The sequence below is a fragment of the Corvus brachyrhynchos genome, unplaced genomic scaffold, assembly GCF_000691975.1.
Source record: "Corvus brachyrhynchos isolate BGI_N302 unplaced genomic scaffold, ASM69197v1 scaffold317, whole genome shotgun sequence".
NCBI classification, from domain to species: domain Eukaryota; kingdom Metazoa; phylum Chordata; class Aves; order Passeriformes; family Corvidae; genus Corvus; species Corvus brachyrhynchos.
In genome coordinates this window covers 360,288-380,732 of record NW_008239295.1, presented here as the reverse complement: position 1 = coordinate 380,732, position 20,445 = coordinate 360,288, and the positions used below count along the sequence as shown (strand labels likewise).

The following is a 20,445-nucleotide window of genomic DNA, read 5'->3' as shown; positions in this document are numbered from 1 at the left end:
TGAGCCACATAGACCATACTTCCTCCAAATTTTGAGGCTGAGGCAGGAAAATGTCAGCCTAAAAGAGCAACTTTTACTAGAGGTATAAGGAAGCAAAATAATGTTTTTATAAAGTGTTAAGCAGTATTTACAGTAGGGATTGCTCAATCTGCTCCCTGTGGCTCTCCTAAACACCCACAAATGCTGAACAGAGACACATTTATGTGATTCTCAGTTCTATTGCACACATCACTTTAGTGTTTAGTTTCTTTTTTTTTTTTTTCAGTTGTTTCTTATGTGAAGTTGTACACGATTTCATGATGTCTGAATAGCCCCAGAGCTGCTTCTTGATAGGTTACTTGAGCCAAAATTTGCCTGATGTTATTGAATGGCCCCATTGCACAAGCATGGGAAAGCTTTGTGGTACAGGCTGCTCTTTCTTGCTCTTTCTATGCCCTCAAATACTCGGTAGTTTTTCATTATTTCTTAGTACTAAAATCTCTCTCTCTTGGAGTTTCCTTATGGCTAAATTATGCAGGAAAGGGAATGTTTTCTACAGGAAGACTTTTGCAGTGGCAGCAACAACTGCCCTCTGCACATGGAGCTTTTTGGACCCAAATAGCACAACTTGGATCAACAAAGATGGAATAAAAATGTCACTGAACTGTGCTTCTACCATAGGGCAGCAAGTGCAAATAAGAAGAAACAGCTCTGGTCTGATAGCAGTGATATTTTTGATGGGTCAATTCAGATCAAGTAAAGGCTAGAAAAGATTTCCTAAGAAACGTCAGCATCCAGACTGAGCCATCTACTCTTGTCAAACAGCCTCTGCATTTCCAGAGGCCTGAGCACAGAGAGAAAGGCCTGAGTGACCGTGCACTTCCTGGGAATGCTGTCTCCTGCACAGCCAGCCACATTCACTCACATCACAAGGTGCAGGACAGCACCGCAGTGACTTATTTTCATTACTTCATTTGGGAGGAACTACTTCTACTCTATTCCACTTCGGTTCATTATACCACATCCCCAATCACAGTCTCTGAGCATTTTCCAATGAGACATAAACAAATCACTAACGAGGATGTCATGTGGCTGCCTCTCCCATTTCATTTCCCAAAGGCCATGTTTGCTCTGTTTATCCTGCAGTTCTGTGTGGCTTTCTCTACACATTACATGGAAGGCTTCACAAAACTTATCTATTTGTATGTAACAATTCATCCCACAATGAGCCTATAGAAGTCTCATCAGCCATCTGGTATTTTTATTTCTCCAGGCTGAGAAAGCAATCAGAGCTAATCCTCCTGCGAACTATGGAAGTCAGGTTTTATTTTGCACTTTTCTGTACAAATAACTCTTTACAGTCCAAAGACCCCAAAAATCTGTGTATTCCTCAACTCTTACAGGACCCTGATGCTAGGTGGCTGCCAGAGTAAATGTGGTTCCAATCCAGAAGAACAAAATTCTCAGGGCATCTGGTGAAAGATGTTGTAGGAGAACCATTTATGCTGAACCCTGCCACTGATATTTGTGTGTGCACCAAGCTTCCACAGACCCAGCGGGAAAACTCTGATGTTGTAGCACACAAAAATTGAAGTGGACCTGTCTGTCAGCAACAGAAAATGGCATTTCAGAAGTAACTCTTCAGCCGAGGTGTTGCCTTAGGCAATCCTTGTTCCCAGCTCTCTGGCACCATCCCCAAGTCTTGTGCCAGCCCAAGTCCCTGTGGAACCAGCATGGCAACTTGGATGAGGGAAGTGAACCGCACAGAATACAACTCCTGTTTTGCTATTTTTCAACTGGATGAGTTACACTGGCTCAGCACAAACACCTGGTAAGGGCAGCTCCTGAAGTCAGCATGAGCAGTTCTGCTCCTAAGCATCTAATCAACTAACCAACACTGAAAGGTTAATGATCAAAGTCTTTACTACTTAATTATGCTCTCCTTGCTTGAAAGATAATGAATGCAAATCCTGAGCATTACTTCAAGGCTTCTTTCCAAAATACATTAAAGATAAACCATAATTTGTGTAACCTATGAATACATTTTAATAGAGAAAATTGAACCTTAACAAGAGGTTGAACCTTAACAAGAAATGACACCACAGTGACATAAATTGGTGCTTGGGGCCAGCCTGTATTTAGCATTCCTTGGGGTTTCGTTCCCCCTCTCGTTTAAACATCAATATTCACAAAATCACTCACCTAGTCTGGTAGGACCTTGCTCCCTTTGTTGGATGGAGTGCAACATCTCTACAAGCCTGTCAGTCTCTTGAGGCATGTTCCATGAAATTTCGAGATTATTTTCTCTGGCATACTGGAGAACTGACACATGAATTGAAGAATTGCCTGAAGCAGAAAATAAACACTTTAAGCAGTGCTTGTGAATGTCGTAAAATATACCTACAGACAACGTTGTGGTTATGATTTACATTAGGCACAACCGGACAGTGGTTTTCCATTAGAGTGTGAAAACTGCATTTTCACTCAAAAGATCAAAACTGAACTATTCCCTGATGAAAAAATATGCAAGTACTGCTGGAAACAGTTGCTTTTCTATCAGGAGTCAGCATGCAGTATTTTATCCCAGACCAATATGACAGTAACCGGAGAATTTCATTTCACTGATCTCCATTCAGTATTATTCTTTTTCCATTTTAAAATTGTCTAAACACCCCCCTCAGGTTTTTTTTTAACGTGCATCTTGTTTTGCACAAGCAGTAGATTGATGCCCCATTTGTCAGATGGGCCAAGCTCCCTGGAGCATTTCATGCCCAATTCCCTCTCTCATACAGCACTGGAGTGACATGCATGGGACAAAGGGAATCCAGGGAGCTTGACCTGCAAAGGGGAATAAAGAGAAATCCCAAATTATGCTCCTCTCTAACATGCTGATTATATATTATGTAAGAAGTATGAATAAAACTATTAACAGAGAATTTATATAAATAGTTAAAAATACCAGATGTTGTTTATAATGATTAGCTGTACTTCTCTTCATGGCCTCCTACTGAAGGTATTTATTTATAGAGCCTAATGAGTCTTTATCAATGCTTTGTAAAACATTTATGAACACCACCAATGACAGCAGTTGCTCCATGGAAATGGTTTAATATTGGATCAAAAAAATACAATTCTGATTTTAAAAAAACTATATAGAAAATCCATGTTTGTTAAATGCTACTGGGAAAACACAGGATCCTGTGTAGCCCCTGCCATGCAGATGGACTTGGTACAACCCACACAATGTCCTAAACTGCTTCATGTATGTGCAGGATACAAGGCACTCTGCCATGGGGGGCTGCACTGATAATAAAAGATAAGGAATTGCCTAATCAGAGGTGTATCCCCCTGTCAGTACACACTCTGCAAGTTCAGTGAGCTTAGCACTCCCAGAAAGTGTCAGCCATCCCACATGGGTCAGGAAATAAACACTGAGCAGTCATTTTTCTGAGGGATTGGCATGATTAATGATTGAGAACTAAAAAACCCCCACTGAGAAGCTGTTTTGTCCCCTACAAGGAAAAGAATACAAAACATCTTTCTGTGTTTGAGCTGGAAGGCAGACACATACCGATCACAACACTTTTAATAAATGCCCGCACAAAGCTTTTCATTTCCTCAAACTCCGATGCTCCAATATTGGAACTTCCATCCAGAAGAAACATGATGTCCATGGGTTTGTTGCACAACTCTGAGGGTGAGAGGGGGAGGGGAAAAAAGTTATTTTATATATAATAACCAAAAGCAGCATCTGCTAATGTGGTAGGAGCAGAAAGGGTAGGTCCACTCGCATTTTGGGAAAACAAAGCAGGATAATGACCAATTGAAACAACAAGTGATGCCCCTTCAATGAAAGCCTTGAGATTCACACCCAGTGGGATATTAATGGATATTTCAATTCCTGCTTTTCTACTGATTCTGTCTTAGTCTTAGGGGACTAAAACAAAAACCAGCAGCAGACAACAACAAAAAAACCCAATGCAAACCAACAACAAAACAAAAAGAAACAAACAAAAACCACAATACCCTCCTCACCCCCAAGTAAACAAAAGAAAAAAAAGTATGTGAAAAACCCAATAAAGTCTCCTCACAAAAGAGGAAGCACAATTTTACATTATACTAAGCAGAGAAGAATAATAAGGATAAAGACAGGAGACTGTTTTTCTTCTGGCACTCTCCAACCTTGGAAGTTTGGAGAACAGTCTGAAAGCTGCTGTACTTTGCTGAATAAAGGACACAAGGACTTTGAGCGTTCAGAAAATAGACTGCAGAGCTGGGCTCAGTTCTACTGGACTGAGGATGGGGCAGCATCCTCAATCTCTAAGGAAGACACATAGTCCTTCCTTGGCATTTGGACTGCAAGATACCAAACCACGTAAGGGAGCCCTTCAAATTTCAGTGATGCACAGGGTAAATGGAGGAGACCCGACAGAGGAAAGAAGAAATCACACAGAAAATTCATCCAATCTTACCCATAATTTCAGTCCTAAATCTCATCCCACGAGAGCAGCACGACTGCAGCACTAATTCAGGTGCCTCTTCAATAAGTCTGTTGTAACTATTCAAGATGATTGGGTCATTAGGCTGACTGATCTTTCTGAGCTCTTGGATATTGGCACTGGGGGTTATGCCTATGGGAATAACATTTATGCTCCTGGGAGGTCGTGTGATAACATCAGTGGAAGGACTAGATGACACCATATATACCAAGTGAGGAACATCTTGCCTGCCCCCATTCACTGATGTAAATGTGTGTTTGGAAATATAATTGAGGGCATTGCCAGTGTTGGTAGCCTTCCCTCCCTGGTAGGGTATACTCCTCACTTTCTCAATAATTTCTTCCTTTGACTGTATTTCCCTAAAGGAATACTCCAGACTGACAGTTTCTGAATACTGCATAACTGTAATGTGAATATTTTCCTGTCCCACGTTCATTCCTGTGATCACCTTCTCAATGAACTTCTTGACTTTACTGAAGTTTTCCTCCCCAACATTGTCAGATCCTTCCACAATAAAAGCAATATCCATCCTGTTGGAACGGAACTTTTCTGAAAAAGGTGGTGTGGCTGTGAGTCCCAAAGGGGGAAAAATGACACTGGACATGGTTGGAGCGGATGTAGCTGGTAACAGTGGACCTTCTTCAGGTCCAAGATCACACAGGTGATCAATGAGGAAATCCCTGTTGTCCGTTAGCTCCAACACGTTGCTCACTAGGAAGGCTCTGCTACCTGGAAACATCCTTGCAATGAACTTGACTTGCTCTACATTGATATGTGGCCCAATCCCCACGGGTATTACTGTGATATCTCTGTCCTTCAAAAACCCAAGGATGTCACGGATTTTTTTTTGAGACTTGCTTGCTATAAATATCACTGCAATTTTGGCAGCATTGGTCCTTTCTGCTTTTCCAAACACATGCAACGCAGTGTATTTAAAGACTTCATAGGCAGATGCATTTTTATCGCCTGTGTATTTTATGTTCTGGACGATTCTTCTCATCTGGGAATTTGTTTTGATATCTTTAAGGTTAAGATAGATGGTGGGACCAGCCCTATACACCAGAATTGACACTCGGATTTTCTTCTGGGAGATGTGGAGTTTTTTCATCACGCCAATTATGAAAGTCTTCAGCTGTTCAAAATCCTCCTCTGACAGTTTATTGGAGCCATCGATTAGGAAGGCCAAGTCCATCATCTTGCTGCATGAGTATGCACTGGCTGGTAGCTCAATGTCCTCCTCTGGAATAGGTGTTGTCAGAGTTAGGGTGTTCTCCATGGGCTCACAATCCACACAGGTTAGGTTCTTCCCTTCACACAGACTACAAAAATCATCAAATGAAAAAACCATCAAATTTAACTGTAAAAAGCAATGCTTATAACAAGTCATCCACACATAATAAAAGAATGCCAATACAAAACCAAGGAACCCAAAACCATAATGAAACCAAAATACGATGTGAATTTCTTTTTTTCCACCACCCCAATTCCCCACAACTCCCCACATGGTATTGTACAGCTAAATCCCCCATGTTCATGGATGTTTGTTTAGATCCAGGAAACATGACCAACTATGACATGTTTGTCAGAGGAAACTCCTTAGATCAGTCTTTGGCAGAAGATGTAAATCTGTGTCTGGAAACTGTCTGTGAACCCACTGAGCATCAGCAGTACAGCAACCTACAAGCCACTGGTGGACCGAACTGGCTGATCTGGTTTGCTTCACAAGGAGCCAAAACTTGAGGCAAACCACAGGCAGCTAACACAAAGTAGACATCTCATACTCTACATCCTAGAGTAGGAGAGATGTTTTATCTCTGATATGAGTCAGCAAACTCTGTGCAGGGGCCAGGTTTACACCGATTTTAACTGTACTGAAATTAACAGTCTTTTTTCTACCTCTAAAGTGCTCTACATTCCTACAGGGGTTTTTTTTCCTGACTTCATTTTGGTTTGGATATAGCTTTGGCACATGTTCATCATCCACTGTTTCTTATGTCTCTCTTACCTTCCTATTATTTACCATGATTTCTTTTTCAGTCCAGTTTCTCATATTAAATGGTTTATTTCAGCCATAGCTGTTATCTCTTTAGTCCTATGTCTTCCCTCACCATTTCTGCTCACCTCCATTAGTACATTTTTCCCTTCCCCTTTCCACCTCAGCTCCCAATTTCCTTTCCCCCCCATCTCTGCCTTTTCCACAATTCATCCTTCTGCACCCCCATGAGTTTTTTCACCTCTGCCACCCTCCACCTCTTATGAACTCTTTTATAATTCATCCATCTTTTGCAAGGCTTTAACAATTCTGCCTTTCTAATTCTCAGCTGCCTGTTTCTCTATATTTCCTAGAATCACAGAGGGCTTTTGGCTGGAAGAAATCTTTAAAGTGTATCTAGTCTGACTCTCCCACAATGAGCAGAGACATCTTCAGCTAGATCATGTTGCTCAGAGCCATGCCCAGCCTGACCTTAAATATTTCCGGGGATGGGACATCCACCACCTCTCTGAGCAACCTATGCCAGTGTTTCACCAATCTCTTTGTAAAAAACATCTTCCTTATATGTAATCTAAATTGAACATCCTTCAGCTTAAAACCATCACCCCTTGGTCTGCCCCAACTGGCCCTGCAAAAAACTTTGTATCATTCTTCCTCATAGGCTGAAGCACTGAAAGGTCATGATAAGTTCTCCCCAGAGTCTTCCCTTCTCCATCCTGAACAATCCTATCTCTCTCCGCCTTTCATCATAGGACAGGTGTTCCAGCCCTCTGATCAACTTCATTTGTCAGAGAAAAGAACGTGACTGCACTCAGGCACAGGGTGGAACAGAACCACTTCATATATTCTCCTTGTCTTACTGGACAGTCCAAGGAACAGAGTAGGAAAAGGTTACAAAAGAGCAACCACCAAAAAAAGCTTGTTTTCACTGCCAGAGAAAACCCAGGATGTACAAACTACATGAGTCAATACTGGAAGAAGGTGCCATTTTCCAGGAAAATACTTAACTTTATGCGTGGCACCTTTATTTAAGTTCTCGTAGTTTGTTATGTTCTTTTCAAGCTCATTTTAGTGTCTTCCTAATTGCAGAATGCACTGCTACTTTTGGCATTAAGATACAGCAACAGAAGATTTATTATTCTAATCCTAATATGAACGAGATTCTTCTAGTTTCCAATTTCCTTTGGATGTTTGCTATGAAATTCATTTTTGTGCAATATTTTCTATTGTTTGTACAGATGGTGTAGGCATCTAAATTAGGTGACAGCTCTGCAAAACGATGTTTCCCTAGTGAGGTAAGTTTTCCTAATGTTCTGAAATTTTTTGTGAGCAGCAGCCAGTGTATCAACATTTAAGATAAATTATTATTAAGGACTGCAAAAATTAGAGAACAGAGACTCATTTAAGAAGACTCTTTCTTGACCTTTTGAAGGAATTCAGGGCTCTTCACATATATTGTTTAAATATATATATTTAATTGATCGGCCTAACAGTCTCATGCCCTAGGTTTATAGCTCAGTTGCACACTAGTCCTGGCTAGAGACCAGGAATTGAAAGTTTGTACCCATTCCGAGCTTCTGTGAGGTTCAGAGCACTTGGAGCTAAGGTGTTGGTCTGGGCTAACAGCTGCTGCAGTTTTACAACTCAGTTCCCATCAAATCTGATCAATTTACAAGTTGGAAAACTCTCTTTTATTCATGGCATTATAAGTCACTAGTGAAAATATCCATCCATAGTCCAGACATTCAAAGAATGACAAATTTCCAGAATATGCCACGGGGCATTAAACAAAATGCAAACAGTCTCTTTGGCTGAAGACCCTCATCCTGCACAGTGCACAGCATCACACTCCCTGCTATTCATTTCATCCTATTTGGAAACGCCTGTATGCAGGATCAGACAACAGGTATCACCTGAAAATCTAATGGAAATTGGTTTTCCAGTAATGGGACACAATTCCAGCTGCTAATAATCTCAGCAAGTTCTAGACTGAGTGCACATTCAGACCTTGCACTATTCACAGGAATTTTTTAGCACTGGCAGAAGGAAAGAGTCTGACAGCTTTATTGATGTTGAATCACACATTGCACAAAAAGAAGTGGAACATCTGAAGCCAGTAAGGCCACCTACACATGGGAAAAGGACTAATTTGAAAGGAATTTATGCATTTCACTTGCTTCAGTTCAGCTGACATCCTATAATCCCTACTTACTGTCACTGAAAAACTTCAGCTCTGAGTGCTCTGTGAAGGGGTATTGACATAAATGATGATTTCTCCAAGCTTCTTTTTGAGCAGTATATTTAAAGTCACATCCATAAACTTATTCATGGGGATGTATTTCAACCCTGACCCTTCATCCTACACAGGAGGGATGCTGGTTCTCTGCACAAGCCCATCATACCAAGATTGACAGTGCTGTGGATCATCTCTGTTCAAAACTACTCTCTTTCCATGCGGGATCTTGTCACCTCCAACTGCACACACAGGACAGTCTTCTGGACTGACACAATCCAGGGACAGCTCATCAAGTATTTTTCCTGTTTCAAAACAGCAGAACAGTGTAAAGATGCCAGTTGTCATGAACTGTGAAACTAATCATGGGGTTAAAAACAAAACAATGTTTCTGAGGTGGGCTCAAACCTCCTGAATACTCTTGCTGGGTGTTGTGGCCACTGCTAACTCAACACAAAGCAGTATCTCCTTCCCTCATAGTGGCTTTTACTTAGATACTGGAAGCACCTAACCCAGTGTATAACCTGCAACAGCCAGCACCACACAGAAGGTAAACATATCTTTAGAACAAAGCATGGAAGATGTCAGGGGAAAAGGGCACTTTCCTTTTTACATGTATATTATTTATTTCTCCTCCTATCCTCTGCCTCGTTCTGATCAGGGTCCAGAATAGATACTTGGGGTCTTAAAATACCTTATTTCTTTGTCTTTGTGTCTTCAGGAATGATTTATGAGAGTTTTCAATCTACTTTTGGCCCTTGCTTGTCTTTCCGTCTTTCCCTTCCTCTCTTTCTTCTCCCTGTCCCATATTTCCCATAATTATTCCTTCCCCTTTACTACAAGAAGAGTTGCTGGAATAGTTAAGCTGGAAGCTCTGCTCACAGGAGGATGCCAGCTGGGCACTTTCAGGAGCATCTTGGAGGTAATAAGCAGATCAAAGCAATGGGTTTCCCCCACTGCTGTAGCTGCTCTGAAGCAGAGCATTTTATCAATTTCCAGCACAAATTCATACCCTACTTTAACCACAGAATCAACAATCTCTGTTCCCACACAGCCCCTATTCCTCCAGTCTCATCAAGCTGCTCCCATCCTCTCTCATCCTTGCTGGCAGGGATTCATCCTCCTCTTCTGGGCAGCACTTCATGCCCTCCACACACTGTGCTCATTTCACAAACTCAAACCAAGATGCCTAACCACCTCCCTCCTCAGGCAGTAAGGAACTGTGGTGAAAACATCAGCGAGCCTGTTAAGAAGGAAAGCTGTTTAAGTAAATCAAAAGAAGGACTTACCTGCAGGACAGTGTACATGGCACCCTTCCACACACTGCAGAGGACACTCCAAAGCCTGGGGGTGTTGGCACGTGACAGGACAAGCAGGTCCACAGCTATTGTATCTCCATTCACACTGATAATCTAATTCCTGTTTATTCAGGTCCTCACAGCTTTGTGCTAGGCAGGGAAAGAATCAGAGGCAAAAAAAAAAGAGTCAAACCATAATGTATACTTCACCATGCCTCTCAGAATTATGGCACATTGTACAAAGTGGACCACATATATACAGAAAAAGAAAGATTTCCACCTATAAATAAAGAAATTTTTTTACTACATTATTGTTTTACTACAATCAGAGCAGGCCATGTCTTCACACTTACATCTTCTTCACATAATGAAATACTTGCTCTAGACCAGAAATTCTTGGATTTGATAATAGCAAATACAACACAATCATGAACTGTAGACTTTAATTAATGCACATGTATATGTATTACAGAAACTATTTCTTCCTCTAGATTTCGTACCACGTATCACACCCACAATTGATGGACAGGTTTGCCAGGTACAGAAATGGAACAGGGAGTGGGAATGTCAGAGCATGTGGTGATCTGTTTACCCACTGCTTTTCTGGTCCCATATTGTTCCCCCCACTTTCCCCTGCCCCTAGCCCTGGCCACTCCCTCGGGCTCTCCCTACTGTTCCTGTACCCCAACTCCGCCCATGTACAGCCCCTGAGCCCCTGAGAAAACCCCCTGCACCTGAATCAGGAGGTCTCTCTGTCTCTGGGGATCACCAGGATGGGATGTAACCTTTAAAGGTCCTCTGAAACCTTCAGGGAGGGACCCTTCTCGCCTCCTTCGCCATCACTGGGTTGTAGAGCTGATAGCTGCCCAGAGCAAAAGTGCGGGGCCATCCGAAAAGGACTCCGGGAGGACAGAATGGCTGCCCTGCCCTAAGCAGCCCCGCGGAGCTCCCAGGGAAAGCTGCAGCTTGCTAAACTGAACCTAGCACTGCAACAAGAGCGAGCTGTTAGCCCAGCCCCATCAAGGTGAAATGCTCTGGATGTCAGCAGGAGCAGAGTTAAATCTGACCAGTCTGAGCCAAAACTTTGAACCTTTTCACCCAGTTGTGCCTCATGTTTTCTGTACTTACGGCACAGAGTCGGTGACCTCCAGTGAACAGCAACCCCCTTCTGTGCACAGGCGTGTGCGTAGGCTGCGATGGTGTCACAGAAACACTCACAGTCCCCAATAGACTCACATGCACAAGTGTCATACAGGCAGATGTCAATGTAGGGCTCAGGATTCACCTACAAGAGAGAAACACGGGGCACAGGACACTCTGAGACCCTTCATCTCCTTCCTGTACACATCATTAACCTTCAGATAGTTTGGCTGCTCCTCTTGCCAAGGGCCGAGGGGCCACAGATCAGTGCAAATCTTTCTGCTGATGTCAGCAAAGACTCAAATTGGGCCATGTTCCCAAAGTTGCTACAGATACTGCAGTTTGAGGTCACTTAACATTTTAGGCCTTGGCCCCTTCCCTCTCATGCAGCAGCGTGGGTATAACACAGCCTGAATGGTATTGCATTTGCTCAGCTCCCCCTTCCCTCAAATCTCAACCCTTAGGCTTCACTTCATGTGCAGTCTCTGGGCTGTACAATAAAATTTCTCTTGGGCAGGAGTTACTTCACAGCTTTATAGGTGCATTTTCCCATAATGCATCCCATAAAGGTGCATTTTCCCATAAAGCATCAGCTAAAGGACAAGGTGAGAGACGAGAACACCAGCCAGCCTCCACCAAGTCCTATGTGCTCTCAGCATAACCACACTTTTTCCCTCAGCTGTAATCAATGCCAGCACAGATCATGCAGAATTGAAGAATGTGAAACACATGACCCAATACTCACAAATTTTGTGCATTCTTCAAAGACACTTCCAGACAAAATGCTGCACGATGTTTCTACCATCATCTGCTTCACTATGTTTCCACCACACAGTGGAGACATAATGGTCTGTTCCAGGCTGGGCTTAATATTGTAAGAGACAAGTAGAGATTGCATTAGCCTTGTCTTCAGGACCTTGGGACTCTTCAAATTGAAGTTAGAGACTCACTAGCAATTTTTCATGACAAAGGAAATTGTTTCTTTGACTAGTTTCAACCTGTTGTACAACAAACACAGATCCTGTTGCAGCAGAGCAGATCACCTCCTTGATTTTCTCCAGCTCTTACTTGCACCCTGTAGTTCTAACTCAGGCATTCTGATGACAGGAAGACCCACTGCACCAAACACCCATCCTGACAAATGATCATCCACAACTCCTTGGAAGGTCCACCGGACTTAAAAGTATGATCAGACTTCAGCAGACAAGACCCAAGGCTGCTGCTGAGTCAGAACAGCTCAGTAATCTTCCCTCCTCCCATTTAATTTATCTAAGAGAAAGGACCACTAGTACTGACATGAAGTTTAATACAGCAGCACCCTGCAGGTCCTGTCCTGTGCCTGAAATGAGAAGCTGCTCCTTCTCAGTCTTACCCTGTGGCCTCACTCCTCAGTACTGCAACTTTTTCCTGCACTGCAATCAAGTCAAATGAAAAAAGTGACATTCAGCAAGGTAATACTGTGGCTATGTCACACTTGCACATAATTAGCAAACTAACCTAAAAGATTTCATGTGATCAAGAATAAATGCTTCAATGTATTTTTCTGGTAATTTAAATCTTGTAAGAAAAGTCCTAAAAAAGGCTCTCTCCACCCTCCTGTCCCTGATCATTTAGATAAATTTTCAAGGAGACAAAAAAGCATCAGCTGAATGAAATGCTTTGTTTTACAAATGTCAAAACAAGTTGTTTTCAATGTGTTTCCTTGCACATTTCACTTGGAAATTCTTTGGGCTTTATTTGTCAGCTACGTACAAATTTATTATTCAATTTCATTCTTTCAAAACTCTGTGTTTGGAAAACTGGAAGTAGACTTTCATGTGTAATATAATTAGCATCCCATGTACTAGGACATAGATAACACTTTCAGAAAGCAGGCACCTTCCCCAAAATTCAGACACCATGATAGATGGCAATAAGGTTTTCCCATCCCCTCCTGTATCCTGCTTTTTCTGTCCAAGCCTTTCCAACTGGAAAATAACAACCGAATGCTCTTTACTAAAAAAAAAAAAAAAAAAAAAAAAAGAAGAAAGAAAAAAGAAAGAAAAAAAGAGAGAAAGAGAGAGAATCACATATAAAAAAATTAACCTGTGCATTCCATGGTTTGTAATGGACAGACTAAGATTTGGGATCTAGAAATCTGAATAGGGAAAAATGAAATTTTTATCTGAACTCCCCCTGACTGAAAATTACACTTATTTTTTTAAGATTCAACTCTAAAATGAGATTTCCAGTGATACCTGGATTTCAAGCATCTGGGCTGGATAACTCTAGGAACAGCCTCTATCATAAATATTGGCTGTTTTAACATTCCTCTGAAGCCAGGCAGCACACAAGCTTTTCATAAGTTAATTGACCTTTTACCAGATTTCAAGAAATAATATTATTTGGCAAAAACATGGGGGAAGAAGTTAATTTCTACTTATTTTAATCCTTTCAAAGCTCTTTGTCCACTCTTCAGTGATACTGTAACCCACACTAATTAGTTTTCACAGTTCATTCACAATCACCTTTGCAACATCAGCACAGAGGGAATTAACTTTCCAAGAATTCCCAAAGTCAACTGGATCTACTTCAAGATGTTCACTGCTGCTGGTCAAATCATTGTTTTGGATTCCATCAAAATTTCCACACAGACCACACACTCGATCCTTGCAGGGAAAGAAACACAGAAAGCATTAATCTTACATCTGTAGGCCGGCTTAGGGTTTTGTCAAGAATTCTTTTTAGCCTGGTGCTTTAATGCCATGAGGTTTAAAAACTGAATTACCCACAGCCTTGCCAAGCCCACTAAGACAGATACAGTCTTCTCCCAGAGAATGTGTCGCTCCCATTCCCACTCTGGCTGTGGTGAAAGCAGGACCATGCTGTCTCCAAGGGCTCCAGAAAGCAGGACTGCTCTAATCAGCACTGCCTGGTGGCTCTGTTTGGAGTGTGTCCCTACAATCCCATTTCATTTTTGGAGATCGCTGTTCTATCCCCATCACCAGTAAATCTGGCTCTTTACACTGCTTTTCGTGAATGCAGAAGAAATCACTCAAGGCATGCTTATTCTGAGGCCCCACACCACCCATCCCTTCTGTCATAGCTCATCTCCAATGACCCAGGACTTGCCCCTTATAGTTGAACTACCAGGAAAATAAGGCAGTCCTGCAGTATTACCAAACAACCCCTCAATTTTCAAGCAAGTGCCTAATATTCCGTGGAAATCTACATTAAAAAAAAAAAAAAGCTGTTCCCCAGGGACAGGTTAAGTGCATTCTTTAGTGAGAATAAGAAGTAAAGCAAAAAACACTTACTTTGAAATTGCCTTTTAAGGTAACAGAGACTCCCATGGCCAGGTCCCAGGTCACACTGATGCTTTTGCCCAGTAAAATGATGTAATAACGGCCAGACTTGATGACATCTAAATTTTCATTTTCACCCCTAGGAGGTACCCTGATGTTTACCTGAATGAGAGAAGCACATTGTGCTATCAGCAGTCTCTATTATTATTATTTAAGGTAGGTGATTTTCCCAGTGGGACACGTTAACAGGTGCTTCCAAACATGCTGTTCTCCAGAGAGTTTCCATACGCTATCCAGATGCTCCAGAGAAAACCAGAAACTTGGGATTCAAGTACAGTATTTCAATTTCATCCCATTTCCAAAGTTTTTGAATGTGGTCCCAGGGTATAACACACAGATGCCAACAGATGAAGCAGGGCTGATAAAGACAATTATCTTTTTTTATCAGAAAATTGTATACTCAATTAATTACAAGTTTAGTATTGGTCACTAGTTCACTGAATAATTACACATTGGTTTGGGCTTTTTTTATTTCAGCTTTTTAGGAAACTTAACAATTCTATCCTTCTGGTTCAAGTGTAATGGGAACTGGGAGAACCGCACAGTATCAGTGGCCCCTGAAAGACCAGAGTCTGATTCTGGAGTCGGGAAGGACCTTCTTCCCAACCAACTACACCACCAAGAAAAATCCAGAGAGATTCCTTTCAGTGTCTATTCATTTTTTCCCATCACTTTCCCTTCCCCCGTGTGCCTCTTTCTTTTTCCATCTGGCTTCAAATTCACCGCCTCCAGCTACTAAGAATTTAAGAGATTAATTTAAAATGCTCTCTTTCACACCATAATCCCCTTTCAATGGGAACTCTAATAGGATTATTAACCACATTTGGAAAGAAAAGTCTGGCATGGCTGTTACTTTCAGCACCATTAATGCATTAACTGCTTAGTTGTGGAAGAGGCAGATGAAAACTTTCAGTCAGTACAAATAACAATTAAAGTAGGGGAGAAAGGAGAGCCCAGAAACCATTCACCCACTCCCCTACTTTAAAGACAAAATATTTCCTTATCCCACTATTCTTTCTTGCTCAATTCAGTAAGAGCTCAGCACTGTTAATTCAATTCTTTTCATCTCTGAGTTATCATCAGAAACATTTATCCCAGAGAAGACAGTTCATATCTTCCACGGATCTCCTAAAGAAGGCCTTCAATGTCTTTAGGGAAGATATTAACAGATATTTTGGAGACTGAAAGCTTTTTAACCTCCTCCTATGCCCACCGCATTACTACACAGTATAGTCACTTGACCACTTAAAATTCTAGAACAGCCTTTGTCTTTCCAAATTCAGAGGGTTCCAAAAAAGAGAAGAGGACAAAGTTGAGCTTGGAGGTTGACCTAAATTACAGAATTTTTATGTTTATGGAGGCTTTTTGCCCAACCATGAAGTCATAAACTTTTGACCTTGCAAACCTGCAGATTTGTTTCAGAAAAGCAAAAATTATTTCATTTTTTTTTAAATGTCAGCCAGAACTGTAACATGCAGATACTTCAAATTTACCCCATTTACCTAAAAGTAGAAGCTGTTCTCAAAACATATCATCTTAAAACAATGTTAATTGGAAACATTTTAATGGCCAAAAAAATACCCGATTCTTCTGCTTGCTTCTAAGGATTCTTACGGAAAAAGAGTGTAAAAAGTCACCACTGAATGGGATTTTGCCTAGGAGTCTTCATATCAGTTGTTTTTCCTAAATCCCTCTTTTGGCTCTTGTTATTTCTAAGCAAACCTGCTCTAGATATTATTACATTGAGGCTTAAACTCTCTAAAAAGCTAGAAATTCACTCAGGGTCATTTGGTGTAATACAGATCTAGCTCTTGCAAGGACAGGCTCCCTCAGGAACTAAACACCCTCGGATGCTGGAGCTGCTGGATGCCTACATCATCTGCTGTTTTCTTCTGGTCCTTTCCTACATGTCCAAAGGGAATCACAGCTTTTCTGAAAATCTGTCACCTAAAGAAGCTTTCAGACAAAGTCCAGCTCAATGGAATGATCCCTGCACTGCTACTCACCCTCACCCAGGCAGGGGACTTGTGTAGCATAAAAATAAAGAACTGGACAACCAATATGCCTTGTGTTCATTCCTGCAGCACCCAAAGGCCTGCATGGATCCTATGCTGTCAAGGTGCACTGCACAGACACCTTTAATAAAGGTCATGTTTTTGTGCTCCTGCCAAGGTCAGGGACAATTCACAGGCAATTCCAAACCTGGTACAGCTTTATCTCTTAACCCAAAACAAGGCAAATGTAGAGTGTTTGACTTTCACTGGGAACATTCTTGCAAATCTCTGGTCCACATGCCAGCTCAAAGCACAAGACTTCTGAAAAGGGAGCAATTGAAACAATAATCCACTGCAGCTCTGCAATGGTTGAGCTCACAGACAGCCTGAATTGTTGCAGTGCTCAAGGCAAAGGGCTGAACTCTGCCCTCTGGAAAGCTCATTTCCAGGTGGGAAGGGGCATGGAAGGTGGAAGTGATTCTTGGTCAATTCTTCCATGTTTGTTAGCAGGAAAAGGAAGGAAAAAGAAGAATAGAGTCATGCGGATAGTCCATCTAGCAATTTAACAGAGAAAAAGACAGCTGACATTTCAGTATCAGCTTGTTTGAGCTGTGACTTTTTTTTGTTGTGCATGTGTGCTCAGTCCTTCAGATTGCTAAATCAGCTCTGGTGTTTTACTAGCCATGGGTCAGTCATTTCTTAGCCCTTCCTTGCACTTCATGTTGCTGGAAACAGGCTTTGACAAGCCATGTTTAGAAAGAGTCTGGGGCCCCCAATATATGAAGGACATGGAGTTGTTGGAATGAGTCCAGAGGAGGCCACCAAGATGCTCAGAGGGCTGGAGTAGCTCTGCCATGAAAATGGACTGAAAGAGTGGGGATTGTTCAGCCTGAAGAGAAGGCTCCAGGGTGACCTTATTGCAGCCTTCTAGTAGCTAAAGGCACTACAAAAGAACTGGGCAGAGACTACTGACAAGGGCCTGGAGTGACAGGATGAGGGGCAATGGCCTCACACTGACAAAGGGCAGGTTTAGATGGGATATTGGGAAGAAATCATTCCCTGTGAGGGTGGTGAGGCCCTGGCACAGGTTGCCCAGAGAAGCTGTGACTGTCCCATCCCTGGAAGTGTTCCAGGCCAGGCTGGATGGGGCTCTGAGCAACCTGGGATAGTGGATAGTGGAAGGCATCCCTGCCCATGGCAGGGGAGTAGAACTAGGTAATCTTTCAGGTCCCTTCCAACACAAACCACTCTATGATTATCTGAGATAAACTGGTTGGCATCAAGCAGAAATACCAAAACAGCATTTTACCTCTGGAAGCAAAATGGATAAATATAATCCTGCTAATCTGTTCATTTTATGATCAAGAACCCCTGAGTGTGAGGTCATTCATGCCTCATTTTACTGAACAATCTGAAATTCTTTTCCCAAAAAAATAGGAAAGAAAGAAAAAAGAGTACATACGTTTCCATTAAACAGCTCTATTTCCCCTCCTTCATACATAATGACAACCCTCTTGGTGCACTTTTCTCCAGTGAAGCCACAGCCTTCATTTAAAATGAGTATCTGGAACGTTCCAGAGTCACCCTTGCAGAAATCCTATCAGATAAAAAAATAAATGAGTCAGTAATGTAGAGTATTTGAAAAACACATACAGGGAAAAACACAGAGAAAAAAGAAACTTCAATCAACAGTGTGTAATCTGTGGCCAATATGATATATATTGGCATGCCAAGTGTTCCCATATTCATTTAGTTTGTGCTTAGCACTGATACTCATGTGGTCCATCCCTTAAAGAGTGAGGCACACTCTGCCAGTGACACACACATGCATAATTTGGAGAGTATTCTTTGGAAGGGAGAAGCCACAATACTACAGTACCTGTGATATTAAAGATGTATGATGGGCACAGTGTATATCTGAATACACAGATAGCTTAATGTATTGATTTTCTTTTAAATCCAGTATTTCTGAGGTCCTTGAAGACTTCATGCTACATTTCTATGATAACTCATATCTCTTAGATTCTTTTTTTTTTTGGTTGTGTTCAATTTTTTCAGTACACACCTTTTAAGGAAAAGGCCCTGTGTGGAGTTCTTTGTGTCTGTCATTTAAGAAAAACAGATCTAAATTCCATTTTTAGTAGTTTTGTAGTAGTGTATGGTACTGCTGCCCTTAAGACCTTTACACAGAGCTCTCACTAGTGGCAGAGCAATCACTCCTCAAAGTAATCCAGCTGGCATCAAGGTGGGAGCATATTTCAAAGATCAAGGCAGACGCAGGTTGATCACACCTTCCTGCCTAAGGAGAGCTGCAAGGAGGATTGTGCCTCATGAGGACTCTGTGGGGAAAATAGTAGCTCACCCAAGAAACACATCACACTGTAACTGCAGAATATTGTTGTTATCCATCAGCAGTGAACCCATCTAGTTCTAGACCAAATTTTCAGATAAATCCTTGTTTGCACAGACATCTCTAAATACATGACACTTTGCATGTAGACAAGCCTTTATCTTAGTTAACTCCAAATTTTGGCTGCTTCCACAAATCAAAAGTTGAGTTTAGTGTGCTCTACCTTTATCCCCCTTTCCTCCTTGCTGTGAGGAAAATGGATATTGTCAGTGGACTCCAAGCAGGTGGTGCATGGAACAGAACATGGAACAGAACATGGACCATGCGGAAGGGAACGAGCTGAGCCTGTGCTCTGGGGGCATTTAGGGAAGGTTCACTGAGCATTCCCTGTCTCACTCAGCCAGACAGCAAGCTACCACTCCAGGATAAAAAAACAAAAGGAGGAAAAGTTGATTTATGGATATCCACAATTCCATTTTAGAGATGAGATTCAGACAGCTCCTCTCTGTACCGAGGTGTTCTCATAAGGTTCACGACAACCAGCTGGACACGTGGCAGCCTGATTTCTACAGAACACAACACACTCTTCAAAGTTCTCAAGACACTTGTCTCATCTCCAAAGACATTAATAAGCTCTATTCTCCTCTACAATACATCTGGCTAAGTAATTAGAAATACTTTACTGTGATTTATCCAAACACTGGGCTTCTCACCTGGTGCAAAACTCTTTTCATATGATCAGGCAGCTTTAGCATTTGACACGCTCTTACCTGAGCTAACACATATTGGCAGTTTCCTGGAAACTTGTATTTCAGTCCATCAAATGTCAAGTAATGAGCTGTACCAATAGCAGTGCAGGTGCCATCACACAGATTTTTGGTGCACTCCCACTTCCTGCCCTGGCACACGCTGTAACAGAGAAAAGGAGGCAGTGACAGTTGTCCTTATCTCAATGTAAATAATGAGCAAGAGAAGGCAAAGTGCTTTAGGCAACGTGAAAGTGCTACAGTCTCTGCCTCTAGGAGCTTTCTACCACCAGATAAGATACTCTCTCATTAGCATAAATTAGCATATGTTAGCAGTGGGTGTATAAATCCAGACAGTGCATGAAGATTAAATGAATAAGGGATGTGTTTCTCTGTTTCTTACAAGCTGCATGTAGGACTCTTCGTGGTTTGAATTTCCCTGTTACAAAATAGGTGAGGACAGAGCCTGCTGGAGTATTCTTTTATACTAGAATTTTATTTAGGATATGCTGCTCTGCTCCAAGTACCCTTTCAGCAAAACAGAGCATCCACCACTATTGCCCTTTTCCAGAGGTATCCTGGAGAACCACAGCCTCGATACAGAAGCTGCAGGTATGAAAGGGGAGCTTTCCCTTGACATCCACAGGCTTTTGATCAGTGAAATAAATTGATTTGCTAACTAGCAAAAGACTGAGCAAATACAATAAAAACCAAAATCAGTGGAGACTTAGAATACCATTTGACACAATATCTAATAATAATAATTTAATAATTAATAAGCAGTCTATGCCTGGAGGATGGCAAAACATTCATCCACTAAATGCTCCATGAATGCAGAGGGACATCATCACTGCCCCAGGAATTTTCTA

At 41.8% G+C, this 20,445-nt stretch overlaps 1 protein-coding gene across 1 annotated transcript in view; it reads right to left on the bottom strand.

The window, feature by feature from the left end:
* The window catches only part of VWF (von Willebrand factor), a 123,851-nt gene that overhangs the window by 49,450 nt on the left and 53,956 nt on the right, over positions 1-20,445 (bottom strand). The window contains exons 20-30 of the mRNA XM_008638545.2: positions 19,601-19,739; positions 17,943-18,077; positions 14,439-14,588; positions 13,650-13,790; positions 11,888-12,007; positions 11,131-11,287; positions 9,994-10,152; positions 8,874-9,009; positions 4,452-5,797; positions 3,551-3,670; positions 2,182-2,325 (exon numbers count right to left, since the gene is read on the bottom strand). Of these exons, the coding sequence (XP_008636767.1) occupies positions 2,182-2,325; positions 3,551-3,670; positions 4,452-5,797; positions 8,874-9,009; positions 9,994-10,152; positions 11,131-11,287; positions 11,888-12,007; positions 13,650-13,790; positions 14,439-14,588; positions 17,943-18,077; positions 19,601-19,739 (2,747 nt within the window). The remainder of the gene's footprint in view (positions 1-2,181; positions 2,326-3,550; positions 3,671-4,451; positions 5,798-8,873; positions 9,010-9,993; positions 10,153-11,130; positions 11,288-11,887; positions 12,008-13,649; positions 13,791-14,438; positions 14,589-17,942; positions 18,078-19,600; positions 19,740-20,445) is intronic.